This window comes from Ovis canadensis, chromosome X, assembly GCF_042477335.2.
Source record: "Ovis canadensis isolate MfBH-ARS-UI-01 breed Bighorn chromosome X, ARS-UI_OviCan_v2, whole genome shotgun sequence".
NCBI lineage: Eukaryota > Metazoa > Chordata > Mammalia > Artiodactyla > Bovidae > Ovis > Ovis canadensis.
In genome coordinates this window covers 19,015,335-19,042,378 of record NC_091727.1, presented here as the reverse complement: position 1 = coordinate 19,042,378, position 27,044 = coordinate 19,015,335, and the positions used below count along the sequence as shown (strand labels likewise).

General features: G+C 42.3%; 3 protein-coding genes across 3 annotated transcripts in view; 2 read left to right on the top strand and 1 right to left on the bottom strand.

The window, feature by feature from the left end:
- The window catches only part of MAP3K15 (mitogen-activated protein kinase kinase kinase 15), a 143,490-nt gene extending 141,787 nt beyond the window's left edge, over positions 1-1,703 (top strand). The window contains exons 27-29 of the mRNA XM_070291395.1: positions 172-272; positions 351-427; positions 1,030-1,703. Of these exons, the coding sequence (XP_070147496.1) occupies positions 172-272; positions 351-427; positions 1,030-1,117 (266 nt within the window). The 3' untranslated portion in view covers positions 1,118-1,703. The remainder of the gene's footprint in view (positions 1-171; positions 273-350; positions 428-1,029) is intronic.
- PDHA1 (pyruvate dehydrogenase E1 subunit alpha 1) lies at positions 75-25,306 on the bottom strand. The gene is made up of 11 exons (XM_070291402.1): positions 25,104-25,306; positions 10,433-10,492; positions 9,691-9,864; positions 8,779-8,905; positions 7,990-8,081; positions 7,040-7,132; positions 6,058-6,213; positions 5,774-5,845; positions 4,653-4,720; positions 3,398-3,506; positions 75-3,011 (listed from the first exon to the last, which is right to left on the bottom strand). The coding sequence occupies exons 1-11, from the start codon at positions 25,158-25,160 to the stop codon at positions 2,847-2,849; spliced, it is 1,173 nt and encodes a 390-aa protein (XP_070147503.1). The 5' UTR covers positions 25,161-25,306; the 3' UTR covers positions 75-2,846.
- On the top strand, positions 18,819-19,660 carry LOC138930933 (large ribosomal subunit protein eL15-like). Its single transcript, XM_070291403.1, has one exon. The coding sequence runs from the start codon at positions 18,850-18,852 to the stop codon at positions 19,462-19,464; it is 615 nt and encodes a 204-aa protein (XP_070147504.1). The 5' UTR covers positions 18,819-18,849; the 3' UTR covers positions 19,465-19,660.
- Positions 25,307-27,044: the final 1,738 nt, after the last annotated feature.

Here is a 27,044-nt window from a genome sequence, read left to right as displayed (position 1 = left end):
GATGCCAAGGACTGTGGACTCTTATGCAGTGTGTAGCTGAGCCAAGCTTAAACCATTTCCTTTTCACAGCACAATTACATTCTGGAATAGTTTATTTCATCCAACTTTCTACTCAAAGACTTTTACTGTTACACATCAGCATACAACATAACACATTTCTAATCATTACAGAGAACTCAGTGTCCCCTCCTGGGTCTCATGAGCAGCGAACAGATAAAGAGCTTGTCGAGTGGTTGCAACTGCAAGGAGCAGATACGAGAACAATTGAAAAGGTAAGCTGAGAACCAAACCATTCCTAGGCTGTTATTACAAAGCTGCTTAGCTCTTGATGTATGTGATCTTTGTTTCAGATTCTTGAAGAGGGTTACACACTGTCTGATATTCTTAATGACATCACTAAGGAAGACCTAAGGTACCTTAGACTACGGTAAGAATAGCCTCAAAACATTTTGTGTAACAGAAAATGGCTTTTTTGGTGTGGTTAGGCTTTTTACATAAAAGCAGTAGAAAAGAAAGTGCTGGTAGCTTTCCCCCTTTCCTTTAGTCAGGAAACAAAAACTACCCAACCGCACTCCAAACTCGAGTTTCCAAGGGTGAAGCTGGGGAAAAGCTGAGAGGGAGCAGAAGCTAAAGGCCCAGTAGGCACAGTCAGCAGACTGCCAGGCTGGGAGTGGAATGAGGAAAGACAGGAGTTGACAGCAGGCCACACTCAAACCCTTTCGCTCTCCTCCACTGGTCATCTTTAACAGCCTACTTTGTGCAGATGCCCTGGCACTCCTGTACATACCTCTAAGGCCACATCCCACTTGTGCTGGGGTAGAAATTTCACCTCCATATGTGAAGGGAACACATTCCTATTTTAGTTTTTAAGTTAGGGACTGCATTTTTAAGACTAGCCAGCAAAACAAGTCTAGAAGTACATACTATAGCTTTTGCCATAAGGGCTCCTAAAGAAGTATTGTGTGGTACTGCTTTGAAGTCATCTTTCCTTACGACTCACTCTAAAGAAGACTTCTGTTTGTTTCGTAGCGGTGGTCTTCTCTGCAGGCTCTGGACTGCAGTCTCCCAGTACAGAAGACAGGCTCAGGGGGCCCCAGCAACCCAAGATGAGGCCTAATAATCAGCCACGCGGGGGATAGTGGGAGCCCAGAGCTGACATCTTTGTTAAAGCTTCTGTTACATACACACCAATCCTGCTGCAATTCAACAAGGAAAACACCACTGTTCATTGAACAAATTTAAGAACTTGAAGTTCTAAAGAATTATGGAAAAAATGTTAATATTTCTCAACATGTTTTAAAGGTGCGTGGAACTGTATTTTGAGAACTGTGATTGTAAAACTTGGTCTTGACATCCCAAAGTATTATGGGATTCTTTACCTTCAAACATTTGCTGGAAAGGTGGAACAACAGGTGTTTAACAAAAAGGCTGGGAATCACTGTTTCAATCATACATTCCATACATGAATGGGAATTGCACTTAAAATTAGAAAAAGAAAAAATCAATAAGACTATGCCTTGTAGTTAATAATGTTTTATATGAATGTAAATAGAAAACTTAAGAAAATAGCTTCATATTTATATTGAATGTATAAATGGAGAAAACTAACTTATTTGGCCTTTGAAACGAAGTAGTTATATTTAAACATGGAATTGTCCTTTCACCCCTGCCAAGTTATAATAAATTGTGTTTTATTAATGAGACATGATGGTTCAGTGTGAACAGGCTTCAGCACCGATGTGCACACTAACAGGGGTGTCTGCACATTACGGTACACTAGGTAAGCTGTTAATTAAAAGACGCTTAGTCCTTGGAAGGAAAGTTATGACAACCTAGACAGCATATTGAAAAGCAGACATCACTTTGCCAACAAAGGTCCGTCTAGTCAAGGCTGTGGTTTTTCCAGTAGTCATGTATGGATGTGAGAGTTGGACTGTGAAGAAAGCTGAGCGCTGAAGAATTGATGCTTTTGAACCGTGGTGTTGGAGAAGACTCTTGAGAGTCCCTTGGACTGCAAGGAGATCCAACCAGTCCATTCTAAAGGAGATCAGTCCTGGATGTTCTTTGGAAGGAATGATGCTAAAGCTGAAATTCCAGTACTTTGGCCACCTCATGCGAAGAGCTGACTCATTGGAAAGGACTCTGATGCTGGGATGGATTGGGGGCAGGAGGAGAAGGGGACGACAGAGGATGAGATGGCATCACCGACTCGATGGACGTGGGTTTGGGTGAACTCCAGGAGTTGGTGATGGACAGGGAGGCCTGGCGTGCTGCAATTCATGGGGTTGCAAAGAGTCAGACACGACTGAGCAACTGAACTGAACTGAGGTAAGCTGTTGGGCACTGCGAGAGACAGGACACTGATCCTGGACAGGCATACAAGGAATTGTTTTTCCTTTTAAAATGAAAGTTGCTCACTCGTGTCCAACTCTTTGCAACCCCATGGACTATACAGTCCATGGAATTCTCCAGGAGATCTTCCCAACCCAGGGATTGAACCCAGGTCTCCTGCATTGCAGGCAGATTCTTTACCAGCTGAGCCGTAAGGCAAGCCCTTAGTAACTAAAGTATGTGTTAAAACTAGTATACAACTAAATCAAATAGAACTATTTTAAAGAAATAATTTGGAGGGTTAAGCAAACTATTACCTATTTTAGACCTATATAACTAAAATAACCTTATGTGTGCAATCACCTCTTTTAATGCAACACTGTACAAACCACATGCAAACACTCTCTCAATCTACACGCCTTCTCTCTATGGGCTTTCCTCCTTGACAAAGTTGAGAACGCAAAGCATTCCTTACAGTTGCTGCCAAATAACCCACTGAAGGTGTGTATCTCGCCTTAACTGATGGACTTAAACTTGATCCACTGGTTTGCACCCCGGACTTCAAAAGGTGGATCGTTGCAGTAAATGTGATAGCCGAGTTCTTCCAAAGGTGGTTCAGGATCAGCAGTAGCAAACTGAGCAGCATCCTCAATTTCTTTTCTCACTTCCACATCAATTTCCTAAAAATCAGATTACAGTTCAAGAGATTTTTTAGAAGATACACCTCTTAGGTACCAAGTAGTTCAACTCTTCTACTAGTACTAGAAGTATACTTAAGGTGCTATTATGGTAAAAGTAACAACGACCTAGAAAGAAAGATTCTTAAGAAGAGACAGAAACATACACCCTGGTGAGGGAACATTTAAAAACCTTAAGTGTATTTACAGGAAAGAAGAACTGTGCTATTGGAGTTTAAAAGCTTCATCAATATGACCGATGAATGCCCTATGAGAATACAGTGTGTACTTTCCTTACCTAGTTCACCTAAGAGTGGCAGCATTTTTGTGTAGAGAAAAACTGCTCAAAATTTGAGAAGGGCAACTGTGAAAACCCAGAGTAAGTGTACCTTTAATTCTTCAACACTGGCGAGATTGCTGTTTACCATCCTGTCCTTGAGGAGCATGATAGGGTCACTCTTACTTCTAACTTCCTGAATCTCTTCTCGGGTACGGTAACTGGGGAGGGAACCAGAGTGACAAGTAAGAGCAGACAGTCTGTGAAACACAGCAGCGTATCAATACTTACATCTCGGTAGGAAGGGCAGAATTATACTTCAAAATACAAGAACGCATCTTAACATTCTATAAGAGCTGCTCTGTCTAAACTCTATAGTGGCAATTCGCTGGGCTTCTCTGGCATTCTGACAACAGGAGCCCAGTTGCTATCTGCTTCTTTAATCTAGATGTAGGGCATGAAGGTAGTGATGGGGGCTCTTTTAAGGGGGCGAAGACAGGGGAGATGGTTTTCTGGGGTGATAGCTGTAACCTTGGAGGCAGGAGAATGGTAACCAGGAATAAATTGTGCCCTTCCTTTCTCCTTTAAGACCCCAGAGCAGCATGGCTGGCAAAAACCTGGAGAGGAGGTTTTCCAATTCTTGAATGTATAGTTGATCCTTGTCCTACATTATCTGAAATAATACTAAAAGCAAAGGCTCTATCATTTTTTTTTAACAGCAGAATTACACAAAGTGCTTTTTCCCCTCAAAGCAGTTCTTTATAACATTTTCCCTTAGACCTTTAGCCTACACTCTTAAAAGACTTCTTATGGGTTACTTTAACTAAATCTACTCTTTAATTATGCCACACTCCAGGATTGCAGCATTTCATGCTGGAGTTAGGACTTGTCACTTTTTTTTTTTTTTTGACTCATCTATTTCAACACATGGAATATCCCTTCTGCTACTTGGTCTTGCACCATACCAGCCAGAAGAACATTTTCAAATGGAGGAATATTGCCCTGGGAGCATCTGAGGTAATGCCTACAAAAGGTAAATGCTCCCAAGTATACTACTGTTACCATCAGAACTGCTTTAGGTAATAATTCCTCACAATTCCTTCCTATATTGTTTTTTTTATTGGTACTCATGTTAACATGTACACAATACATAGTGTAGAAGTTTCCAGAATGCTTTCTAGATTGGAACCAACTTATTATAAAGCACTGTTTTCAGGCTCAGACTAAACTACTAAATCAATGCATGAAGCCAACTGGTGTCTGGATTCAAAAGTAAATTTTGAAATGCTTTTGCTTTTTTCATGTAAGTAGTACCACTCTAAGCCCATCTACTTTGGACACCACACTCAGTTTTTCCTTTACCCTACCTCACTCCAGGATCACTCATGCTGTGTCCATGGTAACGGTAAGTCTGCAGCTCCATCAGTATAGGCCCCTAAAACAGAACCCAGTGGAGGTTAGGTGAGATGATGGGCATAGCCTCAAATATACACCCCATCAACTACTCTGATCAGATCTGAGTTGTCAAGAATTTCTTCTTAGTTGACTGATTCAGTTATCTCTTCTCATTTCTAATGCCTATTTACAGCATCTTTCATCCTCCCTATTTTTAAGAGGGACTTATTATCTTAGGGGTCTGCTTTCTGGGTTGTGGAACAGTGATTTAGGGAGAACATCCTTCCACCAATTCAAATAGCAGGTAAGCCTCTTCTTAGGCCAATCTCACTGTTCCCTTCTCCTTCCACCACTGTAACTGGAAAGGTCAAGATCCTTAGGACTAAAACAATAAGACTATATAATTTAAACATATTAATTTATAGAAAACAAACTTATACTGAATGCCTATTACATAAGCACAGTTCTGTGCTGGGCACTGTGGGAGTCCCTAATCTCTTCACTCAAGGGGCTTATCATTAAGGTGAGGTGGGTGGGTGTGGAGGCACATAATGAACCAAAAGGCAAAATAGATTGTCACAACAAAGACAGAGGCAGAATGCTGAGGGAACACTGGAAGAAAAGATTTACCCCAAATGGGGGAAACATGGAATGTTTCCTAGGATGTGAGCTACCAAGACCATGTTATTTATTAAGGGACCCGACTGACTCAAGTGGATCCTGCTTCTGTCTTTTATACACCTCAATTAGCAGCTACCTCTAAAGTACCACAATGGACGCTTCTTGATAAATGCCGTTAGAAATCTCTAGCTTAGAGGCCAATGGCACCCCACTCCAGTACTCTTGCCTGGAAAATCCCATGGATGGAGGAGCCTGGTGGGCTGCAGTCCATGGGGTTGTGAAGATTCGGACACGACTGAGCGACTTCACTTTCATGCATTGGAGAAGGAAATAGCAACCCACTCCAGTGTTCTTGCCTGGAGAATCCCAAGGACAGGGGAGCCTGGAGGGCTGCCGTCTATGGGGTCACACAGAGTCGGACACAACCGAAGTAACAGCAGTAGCAGCAGCTTAGAGGCCAAAAAAATCTTACCTTTCCAGATCTACAATAGGCAGCTGCAAATTTTGTGGCCTCCCGGACACACAGGATATCCATTCCATCTACCTGTCAATAAGTAGGAAAGATTTAAACACAACATTGTAAATCAACTATACTTCATAAAAGTTCAAAGATAAATAAGGGCAGAGCTTAACTCCAACTGACAAATAGTTTTCTTTTCCTATGACCTATTCATCCACTAAGAAAACAGAACCCTTCTTTTGATGTGAGACATCGGGCCAAGAGTGCTGCCCCAGGTCTACCACAGGCATCCTTACCCTCAGCCCAGGAATAAAGTCGCCTCTCTTGTAGTAATCAGTGCTGGCTGCTGCTCTTTCCACAGATGTTCCCATCCCGTAGCGGTTATTCTCACAGATGAAAATGCAAGGCAATTTCCACAAAGCTGCCATATTGTAAGCTTCGAATATCTGACCCTGGAAATACAAATAAAAAGTTCAAGTGGTTTCATTGTGCTGTTTTTTTTTTTTTCTCAACTTCATCATCCCCAAAAGCCACTGCTCTACCCAGCAAGAGAAAGGTCTCATAAAGATGAAATGCCTCACCTACAACCCAGATTCTGAGGCAAAGAAGTGTGTGTGTGAGGGGGGTGGTGCAGCAAACTCATCCTTTTTTGCACCTTATGAAGTGACAAACCAAGTACTTCTACTTGCTTCTGGGGCTGAGACAGCAGTATAGAGTACACTGGGAAAAGACCAACATGTAGAAATGTACTGCAGCTACCTAGTTTTGGGGGTGTTTTTAATGCTCGATTATAAATCCTATGAGACCCCCTGGATAACCAGTGTCTGAGAATCAGCATCCACAGCAAGGCCTCACAGAGTGTCGGCCACAGACTGGTGATTACTCAGACCACGACAGAAGAGTAGGAAGAGTCAGGGCTCAAAAACTATGAGAGGAGTCTGGCAATGCCTTGGCATTCAAGAGAATGAGTCTGCACATCTCAGTACTGGTTTAGGAGTTGGTTTGCAAAGGGTCCCGATGTAAACCTGTCCTTCACCACAGAGGCTGTGGAGCACTGACATAGAACAAAGGTGAGCATCCTCTTTGGTATACACTCATACAAATCACTTGTGACACAATGCCAAGATGTAAATCTCTAATGTGGCCACAAAACCAAATTTTAGCCTGCCATATAAATGGCCGTTTCAACTAATAATCGATACAATGCTTCGCCACAAACTGAACTATGAATATTCAACAGTTTGAACACTACTGCAAAGTTAAGAGGCACTTACTCACCTGATTAGCAGCGCCATCACCATACAAAGTCAAACAGACCTCGTCTTTTCCGTTATACTTACAGGCCAGAGCAATCCCAGCTCCCAGGGGCACCTAATATTGAGGACAAGCAAGAAAGGAACCACAGAAATCCATGAGGGAAGAAATTAATGCTACGAACATTAGCTCCTGACCAGAAAATGGGATAGAAATGACACAGTCCCTACAAACTCTTCCCTACCCAACCCTATCTCTGCTTACCCCACCCCTAAAATTGTAAACTGGCAAAGTAACACAAGTAACTGCTATTGTATTATTGTGTTCTATTTCAACCCTTAAGCAATAACATTTCTGCATCAAAGTTTCAACTATCAATCCTAAAAGCATCTCCCAGCAAACCAAGGGTTAAAAAAAATACCTCAAACAACAAAACCCCAGATGCTAAAACCTTAATATATTAGAAAGTAAACTTAACAAATCTAGATATGATTTTATACCTCTACTTGTTCATTATTTACTAACTGATGAGAATGAGGAGGATGGCACAACCACAGAAGCTGGCTTTAGATTCAAACTAGGCCCTTAAGATCCTCACCTCTTGCCTCTCCTGGTCTGGTACCAGCGCCAGCGCCAGCGCCAGCACTATCTACAGCAGGGAGAGGGCTGTGGCGAAGAGGATGTGACCAAGCAATTACGGTACTTAAATATCAATTGAAAGACAAAGGTATAGCTCTATTGCTAGAGGCTCTTGCTTACTTGTAAAACATAACAAATACCTAAAAAGGAAAATCTTTAAATCATTGTCCAACTCTATTAAATGGTCAAATAATACAGTATGAAAGCAACAGGTCATTTAAAACACATCATGCCCCCCAAGTACTTCAGAGAGATATCCTCTAAGGAACAAAATATTGCAAAGATGTGGGCCAGGGCCCAACCCAGGAAATGATGCAATCCCAGTCCTCAGCTACCTGAGCTCCCACGATGCCATTGCCTCCGTAGAAATTCTTGGCATACATATGCATCGATCCTCCTTTTCCTTTAGCACAACCACCTCTTCGTCCTATACATGGCAGCACACAAATGCGACATATCAAAGACCAAACATATAAACAAAACCACACTGCGGGTATTTGCGTTGGCTCAACCATTAGATCTCAAGAGACCAACTCAACTATATAACCACATGTCCCTCAAAGTACATACATAGTCCTCCTGGTCTCCTGGCCCTTTTATAATAAAGGTTAGACCAGTACCATAAACCTTTCCCGCTCTCAAATCACCAAGTTTTCTTTAGATGTTAGCGTGGTACTCTAGACTTTTTTTGGCCCATCTTCCAATTTCTCCTACACTGGTGTACAAGTCAAGGGGCACAAAGGGACTATTAAGAAGCTGCATACAATTTCATTTCTACACAATGAAATACTTACATTCAATTTACTTTCTCTAGCTGCTAGATTTCTGTTGGCATGCTTGAGTGATAAACACTACTCTGATTTTATGGAGCTGACCTTTTTACCCAAGAGGTCAGATAACCTCAAAAATGGTCAGTTTACTCAAAAGCACGATGGAGGTACCAGAGCACCCAAAGGGAGAGGTTTTTTTTTTTTTTTCCTGGTTTCTCAGCTTTTAAAAAAAAACAAAAACCAAAAGGTTTTAATTTTTAAAAGTTTTAATGTTAACTTATAAACAGCATCTTTACTGGAGATTTGAAAACTTAATTCACTCAATTCCCTGTTTTTTGTAAATTAATTGCAAACCTGTAAGCTCTGCGAGAATCTCCCGGACAGAGAGTCCACGAGTAAAGGTAAAGCCATGAGCCCGGTACGCTGTGATCAGATGGTCTGTGGGGTTGATGCCGGCCTCCAGGCCTACACAACAAGCCTCCTGCATTCAAGGAAGAAGCGTCAGTGAGGCAACACAGTACACATTTCTAGTTCACAGGCTTCCTTGACTATTATGAAACATTTGGCCTAGAATGCATTCATAACTACGACAAGTAGCTCCTTTTACATCAGAAAAGAGCGAAGGGTAAAGACGAAGCCACAGCGATAAACTGTGGCAATCCACAGATATGCTGTTTCTTTTAAGCCTGTATGGCGACTTGAGAAAATCCTGCATCAGATGTCTACATCAAAATATTGGGGGAATTTCACTTGAAAATGGAGACGTCTGTCGTCTTTCAAAGACAAATAACAGGAAGCATTAGCCCCGTATTTCCACATGGCACCAACTGGCTGGTATTGTTATGACTTATCCTGCAGGTGGGACCTGTCTGTTCCAGTTCACCACCAATTCCTGTCACCATTCTTAATCCTTCATATAACTGGCAGCCTTCACTCATTTATTCTACCTAATTGGTCCCTGGTAGGAATTTGGTTTTGTAAACCTTGTCCTAAACCCACAAAACAAAACAAAACAAAAACCCTTTTCTCCAAAAGTATATCCAGTGCAGGTGATCGTAATGCCATAGTGGAACAGGAAATCAGCAGTGTGATACATGACTCAGTTCTTTAGCATATGCATCCTAGCAGGTCTCGGCAATTTCATTTTTATTCTAAAATACCAGCCTCAAATCCTTCAGACAAATAAGGAAGGGTAACAGCCAAAAAAAACACACACTATACTTAAATTCCAAAGTAGCATAGCTTTCTTACAAAACTACCACTCACCTGACCATCACACAAGTGACAGAAACCACGAATAATTTTCTGTTTATACAGCTGATCTGCTTTTAACTCCATTCGGCGAACGGTCTGCATCATCCTATAGTATTTGAGCCCATCCTCCCTGGTAAGCACTGTAGTGACAGGAGGGCCCTCTTCCAGCCGGTGAAGATCACATTTCTGAAACAAAATCAGACAATTATCCCTCAGTCACTACAGTGTGAACACTGCTAACCCATTCTAAGATGTAACTCAAAATAGTTAAATATTTACAATCTTTACTGTTTAACCAACACCAGCAGACAAGCATATCAGAAATGCTGTACATTGCTTCTGATTCATTCTTAAAACTCACTGTGCAATGAAATGGAGTTTTGGAAGAAGGAAATCTTTCTAAGATGACTTTCATTGAAAACCTCTAGGTCAACTGAGCTATAGGTTCAAAGACAAACTCAAAGAATCACTCTAAGAATATTATTCAAACTTTTTACCAAATTACATTTTAAATCTTAGAGCAGGTCTTTAATTTTTTTTTAGCTTGCTCTCCTGCTCCAAACTACCAATAAGCTGCTACATAAAAGGAGTAAATTCTATTTTTTGCTGAACTCCTCTGCATCTTTGATTCTAGAACACTTGGAATAAGATGGTGAAAAGGCATGATTATCAAAATGCCCTATGACAAAGATGAAACTACACATCAACATCTGCCTGTGGAAAAAATTTCAACAGAAAGCAAAACACCTCTTACCTTAATTTCAAAAGTAGCATCATTTGCAAAATGACGGGATGCCACCAGCACTCTGCTTGCCTTGAAAGATCAAAATACACAAGTATATCAGTACTTGTTACTGGGTTGTTTTTTTTTTTGAGTTATTATTCTTACTAATCAGTTATCAGGATGGAGTCCTAGAACTCAAGAGCCCTACACATTCATGGGCTTTCTCTTCCATTCTGGTCACTGTGTTGGGATCCTTTCTTCCAAACTGCTTTGGCCAATGAAACACGCTTGTGCCCACATCTGAAGGCAAACAGCAGAAAGAGAAAGGGAGCAAACCCAAGCCCACCTAGTTTGCCACTTTGTTTTCAAAGAAATTAGTGAGAATATAAAGAGGCTAATGGCGAACTTGAAGAGACTAGATGATCTGTGGGGTGTGTTTATTTATGCTATTCTTAGTCAAAACTAGATATACTGGGCAAGCTAAAGCTTTACTTTCAGAATTTTTCTTCAGATAAACCTATGTTTCAATTCCTATCTCAGGAAAATCACTTCTGTAAAAGAGTACTATAAGAAAAATATTTTAATCTACTCAAAATATTAGATAAACACCTCAGTGAGAAAAGTGAAAATTGCTCAGTCGTATCGGACTCTTTTCAACCCCATGGACTGTAGCCTGCCAGGGTCCTCTGTCCATGGAATTCTCCAGGCCAGAATACTGGAGTGGGTAGCTATTCCCTTCTCCAGGGTATCTACCCAACCCAGGGATCAAACCCAGGCAGATTCTTTACTGACTGAGTGGCCATGGAAGCCCTTTTAGCAAGAAAGGTACAAGAGCAAAGTAAACATACTCAGCATTTTCTGACTTAAGTAAACAAAAGATCTGAGGGATATTTTATGATTTGAACAGACAGAGGCTCCTCCTGAAGCACCAGAAAGAAGATGTTCTCTAAACAGTAACCCCACCCCCCTTTTAAATAATAAATAATCCTTGTTTATTACCGGGGAAAAACCAGATTAGCCATCTGTTTTTTCAATGAGTGAAATTCTGTCAAAAATGCCTTGTTCTGAGGTTGATCTCTTGTTAGATCAAGCAATGTGACCTATGTACAACTTGGACCACTGCTTGGGCTCAAAACAGGTCTCGGAGCTGCTGTCACTGACTCATGTCATTTGGGATGCACATTAGTGACATCTGTGTTTCAACCTCAATTCCCATTGCTACATGGGTCTGAGGTTTACAAGGGCATCTGAGTTGAGGGGTGGGACCTGCAATGAGTTTTCACTGAAGCTTTCTCTCTGTACTGATGAATCCCATGCTACCTGAGTCCCTTGGACTGCAAGGAGATCCAACCAGTCCATCCTAAAGGAAATTAGTCCTGAATATTCATTGGAAGGACTGATGCTGAAGCTGAAACTCCAATCCTTTGGCCACCTGATGCGAAGAACTGACTCACTGGAAAAGACCCTGATGCTGGGAAAGGGTGAAGGTGGGAGAAGGGGACGAGAGAGGATGAGATGGTTGGATGGCATCACCAACTCAATGGACATGAATTTGAGTAAACTCCAGGAATTGGTGATGGACAGGGAAGCCTGGCAGTTCATGGGGTCACAAAGAGTCAGACATGATTGAGCGACTGAACTGAACTGAGTTGCCCAAAGCCATAGAGCACCTAAATTTTGGGGCTGGGGTACAAACCTAGCAAATCTGGCTCAGAGGTCTGTTACCTCACCCCCGTGAGCTGTCTCCTCAAACCCACACCACCACAAGAGAAGTCCTAGTGGTCCCTTCTTGATGTTCAAGGGGCTGTCAATGCTTGAGGGCAGGGGCAAGCTGGGAGAAATGTTTCCTTTTCATTCTTTCGCTCTGCTCACAGCAAAAGTATTCTATGTGATGGCTACGGTCCAGGTTAGATCACAAACATTTAATCAGTTAGTACTGTTGTAGCCACATTCTGCCACATCACATATATGTAAACAAACACTTCTCATGCAGAACTGAAGCACATCCTTCAGATCCCACAAAAGCACTTTTGATATGTTCACACACTGGACTTGATCTTGGTGAGAAGGGATAAAGTTGATCTGCTAAGTGTACAAGCCAGAAAGCAGAAAGCTATTACCTACTTATCTCTACACCCATCAGTATACCACAATCCAATAAAGTCAACAAAGACAATGATATTGCTAGAAGAAGTGAAAATGCTAGAAATAAATGCTTCAGATAAGTCGGGGGTAAAGACAGTTAATTAAAATATCTGAGAATAAGTGAAAAAAAATTGAGAAACTTGGGGGGGCGCACTCTGTCCCCTTCTGATGTCTATGTCAGAAGCTTTCTCTCCTTTTTCACTTACAAATTTCTGCCACACAAAAGCTCTGAATAATGAAGCCTGCTCCCTAATCCCAAAGCTAAATCTTCTTTGGAGATCACTAATCTGACACACTGTTCACCATAAGCTATCAACTTGGGGGCCTGTCTGGGATCTTCAAGACAAACTTTCAGCTTTTCAACCTCCTCATCAGTGAAAGGCTTCATATGGTGGATTCCTCTGCTTCAAGGAAAGGACTTTGTTCAACTCTGTGAATACCTTCACCAACAACAATCATATGTGATGTCTCTTCTTGGTCAGATGACATCTAACAATCCTAAGATGGACTGGTATAACACATTATACCTTAACTACGGACATAATGTGACTCTTAATTTTTATTATGTTTTAACTTGGTTTAATGACTATTTTGCCTTACATCTGTAACTGTATAATGGGGTTTACCTCTAGCTGTCTGAAAGCTTTTAGGTTACAAATGATTGTTCATGCCCCTACAATTTCTACAGCCTCCTCCAACTATTACTTGGGGCCCCTGGATCAGAAACCCTCAATATGAGCATTAGGAGAGTATGTTGCCTCAACAATTTAGGGTCTGTCTGCCTCCCTTACCAGCTCGAAGAAGAAGTTATAAAATGAGAATGCCACCCCTTTCCCTTGGCAACATAATTCTCCTAAAAGAAAAAGGAGGGGAATGAGAGCTAATTCTTAGGTAGGTTGATAAGGAGTCTGGGGCCCTCAAGGAGGAAGGGATCCAGGGCTTTCAAGGAGGAGAAAAGAACAAACCATTTTTTTCTACATTGCTTTGTCTTAGTCACATAAGAGACTTCCCTGGTGGCTCAGACGGTAAAGTGTCTGCCTACAACGTGGGAGACCCAGGTTCGATCCCTGGGTGGGGAAGATCTTCTGGAGAAGGCAATGGCACCCCACTCCAGTACTCTTGCCTGGAAAATCCCATGGACGGAGGAGCCTGGTAGGCTACAGTCCATGGGGTCGCAGAATCAGACATGACTGAGACACTTCACTTACTTAGTCACATAAGACATTTTTTCTTAAACTCTGAGTTGTTACGACAACAATCTTGAAGACTAACTTTCTTTCAGCCCAGAGCTAATAATTACACAACAAAACAACACACCTTGCTCAAGGGACATGAAGGGGCATGAACAATCATTTGTAACCTAAAAGCTTTCAGACAACTAGAAATAAACCCCGTTATACAGTTACAGATGTAAGGCAAAATAGTCATTAAACCAAGTTAAAACAATAAAAATTAATCATTGTACTAATGATTATATAACAACAATGTATCTTGCTCAAGAACATATTTCTCCTTGTAATGGGAACTTTCTACCAGTCTTATGTGGGAGTGGGTCTGGTGAAAGTATATGAGGCCTTGCAAAGACTATCAAGAAGGGGCACTCTCTGTCCCCCCTTCTGATGTCTGTGTGTCTCTGTCAGAAACTTTCTCTGTCCTTTTTCAGTGTAATAAAACTTCTGCCACACACACACACACACACACACACACACACACACAGAGAAACTTGGGAATTTTCTCAAACTCTTCCAAAAGACTGAAGAGGAGGGAACACCTCCAAGCACATTCTAGGAAGCCACCATCACCGATACCAAAACCATACAAAGATATCATCAAAAAAGAAAATTACAGGCCAGTATCACTGATGAATATAGACACAAAAATTCTCAACTTATTAGCAAACCAAATCCAACAACACATAAAAAAAAAGCATACACCACCACCAAGTGGTGAACTCCAGGTTCAACATATGCAAGGATGGTTCAACATATGCAATCAATGTAATACACCACATTAACAAAAGTCAGACACCACATGATCATCTCAATAGATGCAGAAAAAGCACCCAACAAAATTCAACACCCCCCCAGAGCCTCTTATACAGAGTGAAGCAATAAGTCAGAAAGCAAAAACAAGTATCGTATATTACTCCATATTCATGAAATCTAGAAAAATGGTACTGACGAAGCCTGTAGGGAATGGACTCGTGGGCACAGTGGGGGAAGGTGAAGGTGGGACAAATTTAAGAAAGGAGCACTGAAGTATATACACAATCATCTGTAAAATAGAGGGAAATTGTAAGTAACATGGGGAGCCCAGCCTGGCACTCTATGATGACCTAAAGGGGTGGGATGCAAGGAGGGGAGGGAGGGAAGGGAGATATATATGACTGATTCATGTTGTTGTACAGCAGAAACCAACATACTATAAAGCAATTTTCCACCAATTAAACAATTTTTTAAAAATTCAACATCCATTCAGGATAAAAACTCTTATTAAAGTGGGTATACAGGGAACATATTTCAAAATAGTAAAAGCTATTTATTAATAGCCAATATTAATACTGAATGGTGAAAAGTTGAAAGCGTTCCTGCTAAAATCTGGAACGAGACAAGGATGGTCACTCTCACCACTTCTCTTCAGTGTAGTATTGGAAGTTCTAGGCACAGCAATCAAACAAGAGCAAGAAATAAAGGTATCCAAATTGAAAGGGAAGAGATAAAACGGTCATTATATGCAAATGACATGCTACTATATATAGAAAACCCCAAAGACTCCACACAAAAACTAATAAATGATAAATTCAGCAAGGTAGGCAGATACAAGACTAACATGCAGAAATCTGTTCCATTTCTTTACAGTAAAAATGAAATATCAGAAAGAGAATGTAAAAATTAATAATAACAGTATCTCTTAAAAACTAAAATTCCAAGGAATAAACCTATGAAGACCTACAAGACTTTCTAGAACTAACACCCCCCAAAAGAGATGTCCTTTTTATCATAGGAGACTGGAATGCAAAAGTAGGAAGTCAAGAGATACCTGGAGTTTGGCTTTGGAGCACAAAATGAAGCAGGGCAAAGGCTAACAGAGTTTTGCCAAGAGAATGCACTGGTCATAGCAAACACCCTCTTCCAGCAACACAAGATGACTCTACCCATGGACATCACCAGATGGTCAATACAAAAATCAGATTGATTATATTCTTTGCAGCCAAAGCTGGAGACACTCTATACAGGCAGCAAAAACAAGACCAGGAGCTGACTGTGGCTCAGATCATGAACTCCTTATTGCAAAATTCTGACTTAGATTGAAGAAAGTAGGGAAAACGACTAGGCCATTCAGGTATGACCTAAATCAAATCCCTTATAATTATACAATGGAAGTGACAAAAAGATTCAAGGGATTAGATTTGATAGACCGTGTGCCTGAAGAACTATGGATGGAGATTCGTAACATTGGCAGTGATCAAAACCATACTCAAGAAAAAGAAATGCAAAAAGCCAAAACAGTTGTCTGAGGAGGGCTTACAAATAGCTGAGAAAAGGACAGAAGTGAAAGGCAAAAGAGAAAAGGAAAGTTATACCCATCTAAATGCAGAGTTCCAAAGAACAGCAAGGAGAGATAAGAAAGCCTTCTTAAGTGAACAATGCATATAGAGGAAAACAGATGGGAAAGATTAGAGATCTCTTCAAGAACATCAGAGATACCAAGGGAACATTTCATGCAAAGAGGGGCACAATAAAGGACAGAAATGGAATAAACCTAACAGAAGCAGAAGATATTAAGACGAGGTGGCAAGAATACCCAGAAGAACTGTACAAAAAAGATCTTCCTGACCCAGATAACCACAATGGTATGATCACTAACCTAACGCCAGACATCCTGGAATGCAAAGTCAAGCGGGCCTTAGGAAGCATCACTATGAACAAAACTAGTGAAGATGATAGAATTCCTGTTGAGCTAATTCAAATCCTCAAACATAATGCTGTGAAAATGCTGCACTCAACATGCCAGGAAATTTAGAAAAGTCAGCAGTGGCCACATGTCTGGAAAAGGTCAGATTTCATTCCAATCCCAAAGAGGGGCAATGCCAAAGCAGCTTCAAACTACCTTGCAATAGCACTCATTTCACATGCTAGCAAGGTAATTCTCAAAATCCTTCAGGTTAGGCTTCAATAGTAAGTGAACCAAGAACTTCCAGATGTACAAGCTGGATTCAAAAAAGGCAGAGGAACCAGAGATCAAATTGCCAACATTTGTTCGAACATAGAGAAAGCAAGGAAATTTCAGAAAAACAACTTCTGCTTCATCGACTACGCTAAAGCCTTTGGTGTGGATCAAAACAAACTGTGGAAAATTCTTAAAAGAGATAGGAATACCAGACCACCTTACCTGCCTCCTGAGAACTCTGTATGTCAAGAGGTCAAGAAGCAACAGTTAGAACTGGACATGGAACAACGAACTGGTTCAAAACTGGGAGTCAAGACTGTTTATTGTTACCCTACTTATTTAACTTAGATGCAAAGTACATTATGCAAAATGCCCAGCTGGATGAATCACAAGGGAGACATATCAACAGCCTCGGGTATGCAGATGACACCACCTTAATGACAGAAAGGGAAAAGGAACTTTAAGCCTCTTGATGAAGGTGAAAGAGGAGAGTGAAAAAGTTGGCTTAAAACTCAAGATTCAAAAAACTTAAGATCATGGCATCTGGTCCCATCACCTCGTGGCAAATAGGGAAACAATGCAAATAAATGGTGACAGACTTTATATTCTCGGGCTCCAAAATCACTGTGAACGGTAACTGCAGTCACGAGATTAAAAGACGCTGCTCCTTGGAAGAAAAGCAATGACAAACCTAGATGGCATATTAAAAAGTAGAGATGTTACTCTGCCAACAAAGGTCCGTCTAGTCAAAGCTATGGTTTTCCCAGTAGTCAAGTATGGAAGTGAGAGTTGGACCATAAAGAAGGCTGAGTGCTGAAGAACTGATGCTTTCAAACTGTGGTGCTGGAGAAGACTCTTGAGAGTCCCTTGGACAGCAAGGAGATCAAACCAGTCAATCCTAAAGGAAATCAACCCTGAATATTCACTGGAAGTACCGAAGCTTCCAGCTGAACTCCAATACTTTGGCTTCCTGATGCTAAGAGCCGACTCACTGGAAAAGACCCTGATGCTGGGAAAGATCAAGGGCATGAGGAGAAAGGCATGCGAGAGGATGAGATGGTTGGATGGCATCATTGAGTCAATGGACATGAGTCTGAGCAAACTCTAGGAGGTAGTGAAGGACAGGGAAGCCTGGCGTGCTGCAGCCCATGGGGTCTCAAAGAGTCAGACACAACTGAACAACTGAACACCAAACCTGACCAAGGAGGTGAAAGATACACCGACCACTATAAAACACTAATAAAGGGAACCAAAGATAATTCAAAGAAATGAAAGAATATCCCATGCCCCTGAAATGGAGAAATTACTATTACTGAACTGGTCATACGACAAAAGGTAATCTACTGTAATGTGATGTCTGTCAAATTACCTATGACATTTTTCACAGAACTAGAACAACGAATCCAAAAATTTATATGGAACCATTAAAGACCCAGTATTACCAAAGCAATCCTGAGCAGGCAGGGGGGAACCAAAGCAGGACATTTAACTCTCCCAGCTATAGTAATCAAAACAGTGTAGTATTGGCACAAAAACAGACATACAGATCAATGGAAGAGAACAGAGAACCCAGAAATAGACCAACACACCCATGGTTGATTCATCTTTGACAAAGGAGGCAAGATTATAAAACGGGACCAAAACAGTCTCTTCAGCAAGTGGTGTTGGAAAAGCTGGACCGCTGCATGCAAACCAATGAAATTAGAACACACCCTCACATCATGCATAAAAATAAAGTCCAAATGTCTTAATGGACTTAAACATGGGCTTCCTTGGTGGTCCAGTGGTTAAGAATCCACCTGCCATGGCAGGGGACACAGATTCAACCCAGGTCCGGGAAGATTCCTCATGCTGTGGGGCAACTAAGCCCGTGCACCGCAACTACTGAGCCTGTGCTCTAGAAGCTGGAAGAGCAAGCACTGAAGCCCACACATCTTGCAGCCTGTGTTCCACAACAAGAGAAGCCACCGTGATGAGAAGCATGTGAACTGCAACCAGACTAGCCCCCACTCACAGCAACTAGAGAAAGCCCAGGCATAGCAATGAAGACTCAGCGCAGCCGAAACTAAATAAATAAATTTAAAAAGAGAGAGAGCCTTTCCGTCAGGCGGCAGCCATCAGGGTGAGCCGACATGGGCGCCTGCAAGTACATCCAGGAGCTGTGGAGGAAGAAGCAGTCGGACGTGATGCGCTTCCTGCTGCGGGTGCGCCGCTGGCAGTACCGCCAGCTCTCGGCGCTGCACCGCGCCCCGCGCCCCACCCGGCCCGACAAGGCGCGCAGGCTGGGCTACAAGGCCAAACAAGGCTATGTCATATACCGGATCCGTGTGCGCCGCGGGGGCCGCAAACGCCCAGTTCCTAAAGGTGCCACCTACGGCAAGCCTGTGCACCATGGTGTCAACCAGCTCAAGTTCGCTCGAAGCCTGCAGTCGGTTGCGGAGGAGCGCGCTGGCTGCCACTGTGGGGCCCTGAGGGTCCTGAATTCCTACTGGGTTGGTGAAGATTCTACGTACAAATTCTTCGAGGTTATCCTCATTGATCCATTCCATAAAGCTATCAGGAGAAACCCTGACACCCAGTGGATCACCAGACCAGTTCACAAGCACCGGGAGATGCGGGGGCTGACGTCCGCAGGCAGAAAGAGCCGCGGCCTGGGCAAAGGCCACAAGTTCCACCACACTATCGGTGGCTCTCGCCGAGCAGCGTGGAGAAGGCGCAATACTCTCCAGCTCCACCGCTACCACTAATATATGTGATGTCTGTAAAGTTCTTACCTAATAAACAATTTAGGACGTTCTTGTCTGCTTAAAAGTGTTTTTTAATTTGTTTGTAAAACTAGTTGTCTGCAGATTGCTTCATTGAATGCATTGTCAAATTATGAAAGTGCAATAATGTTTGAGACTTATTGAAGTTACTTACACATATAAAGTGTATATGAAGTGATGGTGTATCTTGTTTTTAATAAGGGAAATGCCTTTGTTTTTGCTTTATTAGGGAGTTGTGTCTGTGTTTAAAGTACTGTTTGGTACAATAGGTGTAAAATTGTGTAAAAGGAGTGCAGAAACTTAACCCTGTAGATTTGTTGATGCATGTGGTGAGACCTGCGGCTTTATTGGGGTGATGCAATGCTCTGCAGTTTTATGGAGTTTGGCAGGGACGTTTTCAGTTGGATTTTCATTGGTAATGTAAAGGGTGTCCTGATCCTTTCTCATGATCATATGCAGAAAAATAACGAAATTTTTGACTAGGGCCCACTTTTAGGCTTAATCTAATACTACATTTGTGTAACTGCTGCTTCGGAAAAGCAAGTAATCCCACCATTTTTAAGAGAATTGAATAGACCTGTTGCAAGAGGGTTCTGACAAATGAATCAAATCCTGGTTTACCTAAATTAAATTGCCTTGGCCTCCCATGGTACCACTGAAGTTCATATAAAGCTCCTGATTCAGGCTTTGGGATCTGTAGAATATGGAACTTTGTGCAAAATGGTCGTATTTACACTGGTGTCAATTAAAACTGACGGAAATTGAACATTAGATAAGTGTGTGTGTAGAGGGGGTGTTAATTAGCCCTAAGGTTTGTAAGGTAATAATGTTAGGATTGGGAGCTTGGTGTTCATCAGATCCCTTTCAAGTGTAAGACGATGGGAAAAGCTTGGATCAAAAAGTTAAAATGTTTTCTCTGAAGTATTTGTGACCATCATGAACTCTAAGCCACATTAGGGGATGGGGAAAATTGGGGTGGTTCTATTTAAAAGTGTCATTGCTAAGTGTAATCTATTTAGGGTCAAGTCACTCCATTCTTAAAAGGCTATTGAGAAAACTCATCGTTGGTGTCAGTGCAAGTTCAGCTGGCTTCCAACTTCATGTTGCCTACAGTTCCCATCCCTGCTGAAACCAGCCTCACAGTTCCAGACTTGCTGGGCCACCAGCTGTGGTTGCCCTTACCACCTCATTCTGCTTGTTCCATCACGTCTCCCTGTAGACTAGGCTTCTGTTTCCCAAGGTGGATTTGAGTGTAGGAAATACAGAAGAGGAATACCCCTCTTCTGGCTGGCTATCTTCATAAATAGTTTGATTTTGAAATTTAATCGCTGGTTTTCTTGAACCAATTTTTTTTCTTCAAGGGTCTTTAAAAAGGCCCACTTAAGTGATTTCCAGAAGACAGGCTTGCAAAACCTTTTAAGAGCCAAATTTGTTCCAACTCAAAAAAATCTGAAACCATATTATTTTGTATGTAGGGGTTGTTCAACTACATAATAACAGAATAAATGTCTATTAAACCAAAAAAAAATAAAAAAATAAAAAAAAAATAAAGAGAGAGAGAGACTTAAACATAAGACATGACAACATAAAACTCCGGAAAGAGAGCATAAGCCAAACATTCTGACATAAATTGTAAAACATTCTAACATAATTCATACCAATGTTTTCTTAGGTCTCTCTCCCAAGGCAACAGAAACAAAAACAAAAACAAACAAATGGGACCTATTTAAACTTAACAAGCTTTTACACAGCAAAGGAGACCATAAAAAAGACCTAAGGGATGGGAGAAAGTATTTGCAAATGATGTGACCAACAAGGGCTTCATTTCCAACAGATACAAGCAGCTCATACAAAAACAAAAAAACAACCCAATCGAAAAGCAGGCAAAAGACCTTAACAGACATTTCTCCAAGGAAGACATACAGATAGCCAGTAGGCACATGAAAAGATGCTCAAAAGCACTCATTATTAGACATGCAAATCAAAACAACAAGGTACAATGAAGTACCACCTCACACAGGTCAGAAGAGCCATCACTAAGAAATCTACAAATGCTGGCGAGGGTGTAGAGACAAGAGAACTCCTCTACACTGTTGATGGGAATGTGAGCTGATGTAGCCACTGTGGAAAACATGGAGGTTCCTCGGAAAAGTAAAAAATTTATAGAACTATATGATCTAGCCTCCTGGTGGCTCAGCAGTAAAGAATTCACCTGCAATGCGTGAGACCTGGGTTCGATCCCTGGGTTGGGAAGATCTCCTGGAGAAGGGAACAGCTAACCCACTCCAGTATTCTGGCCTGGAGAATTCCATGGATTGCATAGTCCATGCGGTTGCAAAGAGTCAGACACAATTGAGTAACTTTCACTTTCATATGATCTAGCAATCCTACTCCTGGGCATATACCTGGAAAAAATTATAATTCAAAAAGATACATGCACCCCTATATTCATAGCAAGAGCCAAGCCATGGAATCAATTTAAAAGTTCATCAACAGATGAATGGATACAGATGTGATACATAGAGTGGAATACTACTCAGCCATAAAAAGGAACAAAATAATGCCATTTGCAGCAACATGGATGCAATGAGAGATTATCAAAGTAAGTGAAGTCAGAAAAAAAAAAAGACAAACACCATATGATTTCATTTATATGTGCAATCTAAAATATGGCACAAATGAACCTATCTACAAAACAGAAATAAACTCACAGATAACAGAGAACAAACTTGTGATTGCTGGGGGGAGGGAGAGAGATGGACTGGGAAGTCTGAGATTAGTAAATGCAAACTAAGACATTTAGACTGGATAAACAACAAGGTCCTACTCCATAGCACAGGGAACAATACTCAATCTCCTGGGATAAACCATACTAGAAAAGAATATTTCTAAAGCATGTATATATGTGTATAACTTAGTCAATTTGCTGTACAGCAAAAATCAGCACAACACTGAAATAAGCACTCTGAAAACAACCTCATTCAAAGATGAAATCACAGGTACTTAAGTACCTTAAGTAACTTCAGTTACAGTGGACTCTCTGCTTTCATTTTAAAGATTCAACTTTCTGTAGCAGGTGCAAGCATTCAGTTTCTGAAAGTTCTGGTGGACTGGCCGAAAGGAGGCAATGAATTAAATTACTACTTTGTTTATTAAATTACGACTACTTCATACAATGATTTTGTTAAACAATAAGTTCCTTAAATGTATTTGAGTCACTTATGCTTGAGTAACAAGCTGGCTGTCGTCTGTCTTGAAAGGACTCACGTCCGATGTGCTGACTTAAGTGTTAAACCCAGAATACTGGGAATCTGCCACATTGGTTCACAGAACAAGAAACTTGTCTAGTCCATGACCTAAGAGTTTTAAGTGTTTTTTTCTTCACCTAACAATGATCTTTGTAGCATTAAAATGAATAGGTTAAAAACAGAATGTCTGTGATGATTTTAAACCAAACACTCTGAACTCTCTAAGTAGCCTGTGCTAACACATCTGAAACCTGATAGATGAATGAGCACACTGGACCCAAGAGCCCAAAATGCACTGAGCACTCTGGTAACCTTTCATGATTACTACTGTTTATAGAAATGCTGGTTAGCTGACTTGCTTTGTTGCAGGGAGTGGGAGCTACTAAACAAAATTTCAGCTCACCCACAACCCAGGGTTAATTAGAATTCTTAAAATATTTGTGTCTAGGCCTTAAGTGTACTTAAGGGCACAAGGGCAGGCAGCCAAAAAAAAAAAACAAAACCATGCAAAATAGCCAAAAAAGGGCAGCTCAAAAAAGCATAACTCCTTCACTGTCTCTCATCTTCAACAAAAAAATTAAAAAATTATTTTTACTTACTTAAAAGAGAAATGCTCTGCACAGTAATCAATTTCTGCTATAATAACCTTTTCTCTCAACTAGAATTTCTGACTAAATAAAGGTATACTCCATTTTTGTTTTATCCAATTAGCAGATCATTGTAAGCCAAATCTGATTTCTTTGATTTGAGCTGTATTATATGATTTTTGAAAAGGCCAAAGTTTTATTGAGGTGGAGATGAAGCGCCATTTGCCTTTCGTGCCAACATATTGCTGGAAAACAAAAACACAATCAGGAGTACTTTGGACAGTTGAGGAAATGAGGCTGATTTTCAACCATGACTTCTGTCTGCTCTTAGGGACAGAGGTGACAATAATTTGAAAACTCAGGAATTTTCTTTTCCTGTAGAACATCACCAATTCAAAGTTTTACTTTTTTAAATGTAATCCTTTAAATTTAATGTAATACAGAACTAGGTCTGCATTATGTTATATACAAATATACATGTATTACATTACATACCTCTATCATGTTGAAAACATGTTTCTGTTACCTACATTCAACTAAAAAGTGGTGCTATGGACATTAACTAGCCAAGGGCCCGGCACACATGAAGAGCTCAATAAATGTTGGGTATGTCAAGTGTACAGGGAGAAATAAACAACAGTGGAACGTGGCTGTCCTTCACCTTACAGGCTAATAAGATTAATCCATTACAAGCTTTGTATTTGCCAGTCAATAGCATTCCTAGAGGGGTACACTTTCTACCTTTTCAAACTCCCTGCCCATACCAAGCAGAGTTGCCACAAAGTCTTGCGTGAGTTACTAGAGCCAGAATTCCAAGTCTTGTCTGAAGTTATACCAAGTAACACTACCCCCAGTGCCTAGAGGTCAAAATGCTCCAAGCTTAGTCTAGGCATATCTAAACCCTGGAGCCACAAATAACCTCTAACCCCACCCTCCCAAGCACCACGGCTGTTTCCTTCAGCTACTTTTACCCTAAGAGCAGGTGTGCAAGGGACAGAGCGTCTCCCTCTAGGTTCGGCTTGAGGGCTCCTGAACTGACTGCCAAGAAAAGCTCAAGGTTGAGGAAGACGAAACGGTAGGAGGCGTGTTTCTGGGGACACTAACCCTGCGTGAGTCCTCCAGAGACCAGCACTGGTGATCAACAAATGTATACCAAACTGGGCACTCAGTAACAATATGTAATAGACAGCAACTACTATGAAACAAGCGCTATAGGGAAAGGTCTGCATACTTGTCACTCGTTTAAGCCTCACAGCCACCCCACGGGGTAAGTACTGTCAACTCCGTTTCAGAGATAAGGAAACTGAGCCACCGACATGTTTCAGGAAGGACAAAACTCTCGCCCAAGGTCACAGGATAAGCAAATGGTGAAACTTCTGACTGAGCGGGGCCACTCAGTCTCCGGATTCCCAGTCAAGCAAAGTTACCAACATTTAAAAGGAGTGGGCCGGTAAGAGGCAGTCAACTGTACGCTCAAGGAAGCCCAAGTGCCTCCTTTTCTGACTGTAGTAAACGAACGCGCCCTTCCGGAGCGATTCGATTACTCAGACATCCGCAGCCGCGGCTGGCCGCCACGCGGACATTGTAAACCGCCCCCTCCCCCTGGTCGGCGCCAGAGGCCGAACCATAGCTACTCTCGCGACCAGGAGTACAGCGCAAGACGTAGAAACCAAACAAAGGCCAGCGGCTGCACGAGACCCGGCCGCCCGGCCCACTGAGCCCACGCGCCCTGCCCTCTGCCGTCCTCCAGTCTCGCGCCCACCCCGGGTCGTTCACTCCGCCTCACCGGCTTCTGGGCGACGCCCGACAACACGCGAGAGACGGCGGCGAGCATCTTCCTCATGGAGCGCAGGCAGTGGCTGCAGCTGCGAACCTTCAATGAGCCGAGGAGTGCGGCCCAGGTGCGGCCAAGTCTCCTTCAGGTGCCCTGAGCTGACGCTTCCACTTAATGGGTGCGCGACGCGACGGAAACACGTCATGCGCCGCGCCCGGCCGCAAGCCAACCAGGATGGTTCCCAGGGTGTGCCCCGCCCACCCGAGGGAACGACGGCCGGCCATTGGGTGTCGGAGCCAGAGGCCACGGCTGAGCAATACTCGCGTCACCACGCCCCCGACGGGTGAGGCGCCGTAGACCCCAGGGCGCCTGCGTGGGAAAGTGGGGCCACACTTTGAGGCAGACGAGGGGCGGGGGGTTGGAACTAGTTCTCCTACCCAGCCTAAGCCACGCACAATGGATACCGTGCAAAGCGAATCTTACTGGGTATCCAACCCTGCCCGTGCTGCAACTTAACAGCCTTCGCTCAACACACGGAATGATGAAGATTAATAGCCTTGTTGATCAGTCTCTTGAGTCCCCTCCTACTCTTTGCTAACTCAGGACTGCAGCAAGCCAGGCTTCCGTGTCTTTCAGTATCTCTCCTAGTTAGCCCAGATTCATGTCCACTGAGTTGATGATGCTATCTAACCATACTTTCCAAGATTAATAGCTGGGTAAGGGCCAAAACACCTACCTTCCTTCCCTGTAGCTCAAATGGTATAGAATCTGCCTGCGAGGCAGGAGACCAGGGTTCAATCCCTGGGTTGGGAAGCTCCTCTGGAGAAGGGGATGGCAATCCACTCCAGTATTCTTGCCTGGAGAACTCCATGGACAGAGAAGCCTGGAGGGCTAGTCTGTGGGGTCGCAAAGAGTCGGACACGACTGAGTGACTAACACACAAGGGCCAAAAGACAAAACATCTGGTTTCTATAGATGGTTCTGCTGCAAAATTGTCTTTAAGAAATCGTATAATAGTTGTAAAAGGCTTCCGGGTCTGTCTGAGCTAGGGTCTGATAAATTCATATTTTAAAGCAAGACAAGAAAACTTTCAACAATTTTTCTCTCGTGTGTGCACTGTGAATCTGCCCTATGCACTGATCTGACCCAATGGCACACCTGCTCAATGAGAAAGATCAATTCTTCTAGTGCCAGCCATGGAAACTCCTTAAAAGATAACATGAATCTCTCAATCCTGCAAGGGATCACCATGACCCACCACGCACCCTGGGATGTACATACATCTTTGGTGAAATTCACATACAATGCCAGTAGATCATTTCTTTTAAAGATAGGGACTGGTACAGAACAGACGAAGTCACAGGACCTGAGGAGACATGGAGCCACACCTACCAGAAATTCTCACTTTAAATACTTGCTTAAGACCGTACTGATCTCACTAGCTATACTGTTCATATCCTGCCTATTTGACGACATGATAGTTTCTTGCATTACCAGATGTGTGACTGAGCCTCTGATAAAAACAGCAATAACTAAGTTACTTGAAACCATTCACCCAATAGATAGCTCTCTAAGATCAATGATGGTAATAGGAGAACTCTAGCAATGGGAAGACACCCCACTCCAGTACTCTTGCCTGGAAAATCCCATGGACAGAGGAGCCTGGTAGGCTGCAGTCCATGGGGTCGCTAAGAGTCAGACATGACTGAGCGACTTCACTTTCTCTTTTTACTTTCATGCATTGGAGAAGGAAATGGCAACCCACTCCAGTGTCTTGCATGGAGAATCCCAGGGAGGGGGGAGCCTGGTGGGCTGCCATCTATCGGGTTGCACAGAGTCGGACACGACTGAAGTGACTTAGCAGCAGCAGCAGCAGCTATGGGAAGAAGAGGGACTCATTTGCTGACTGTAACAGACCAGCAAGACAAGCCATCCAGATGCTGTGGACTACTG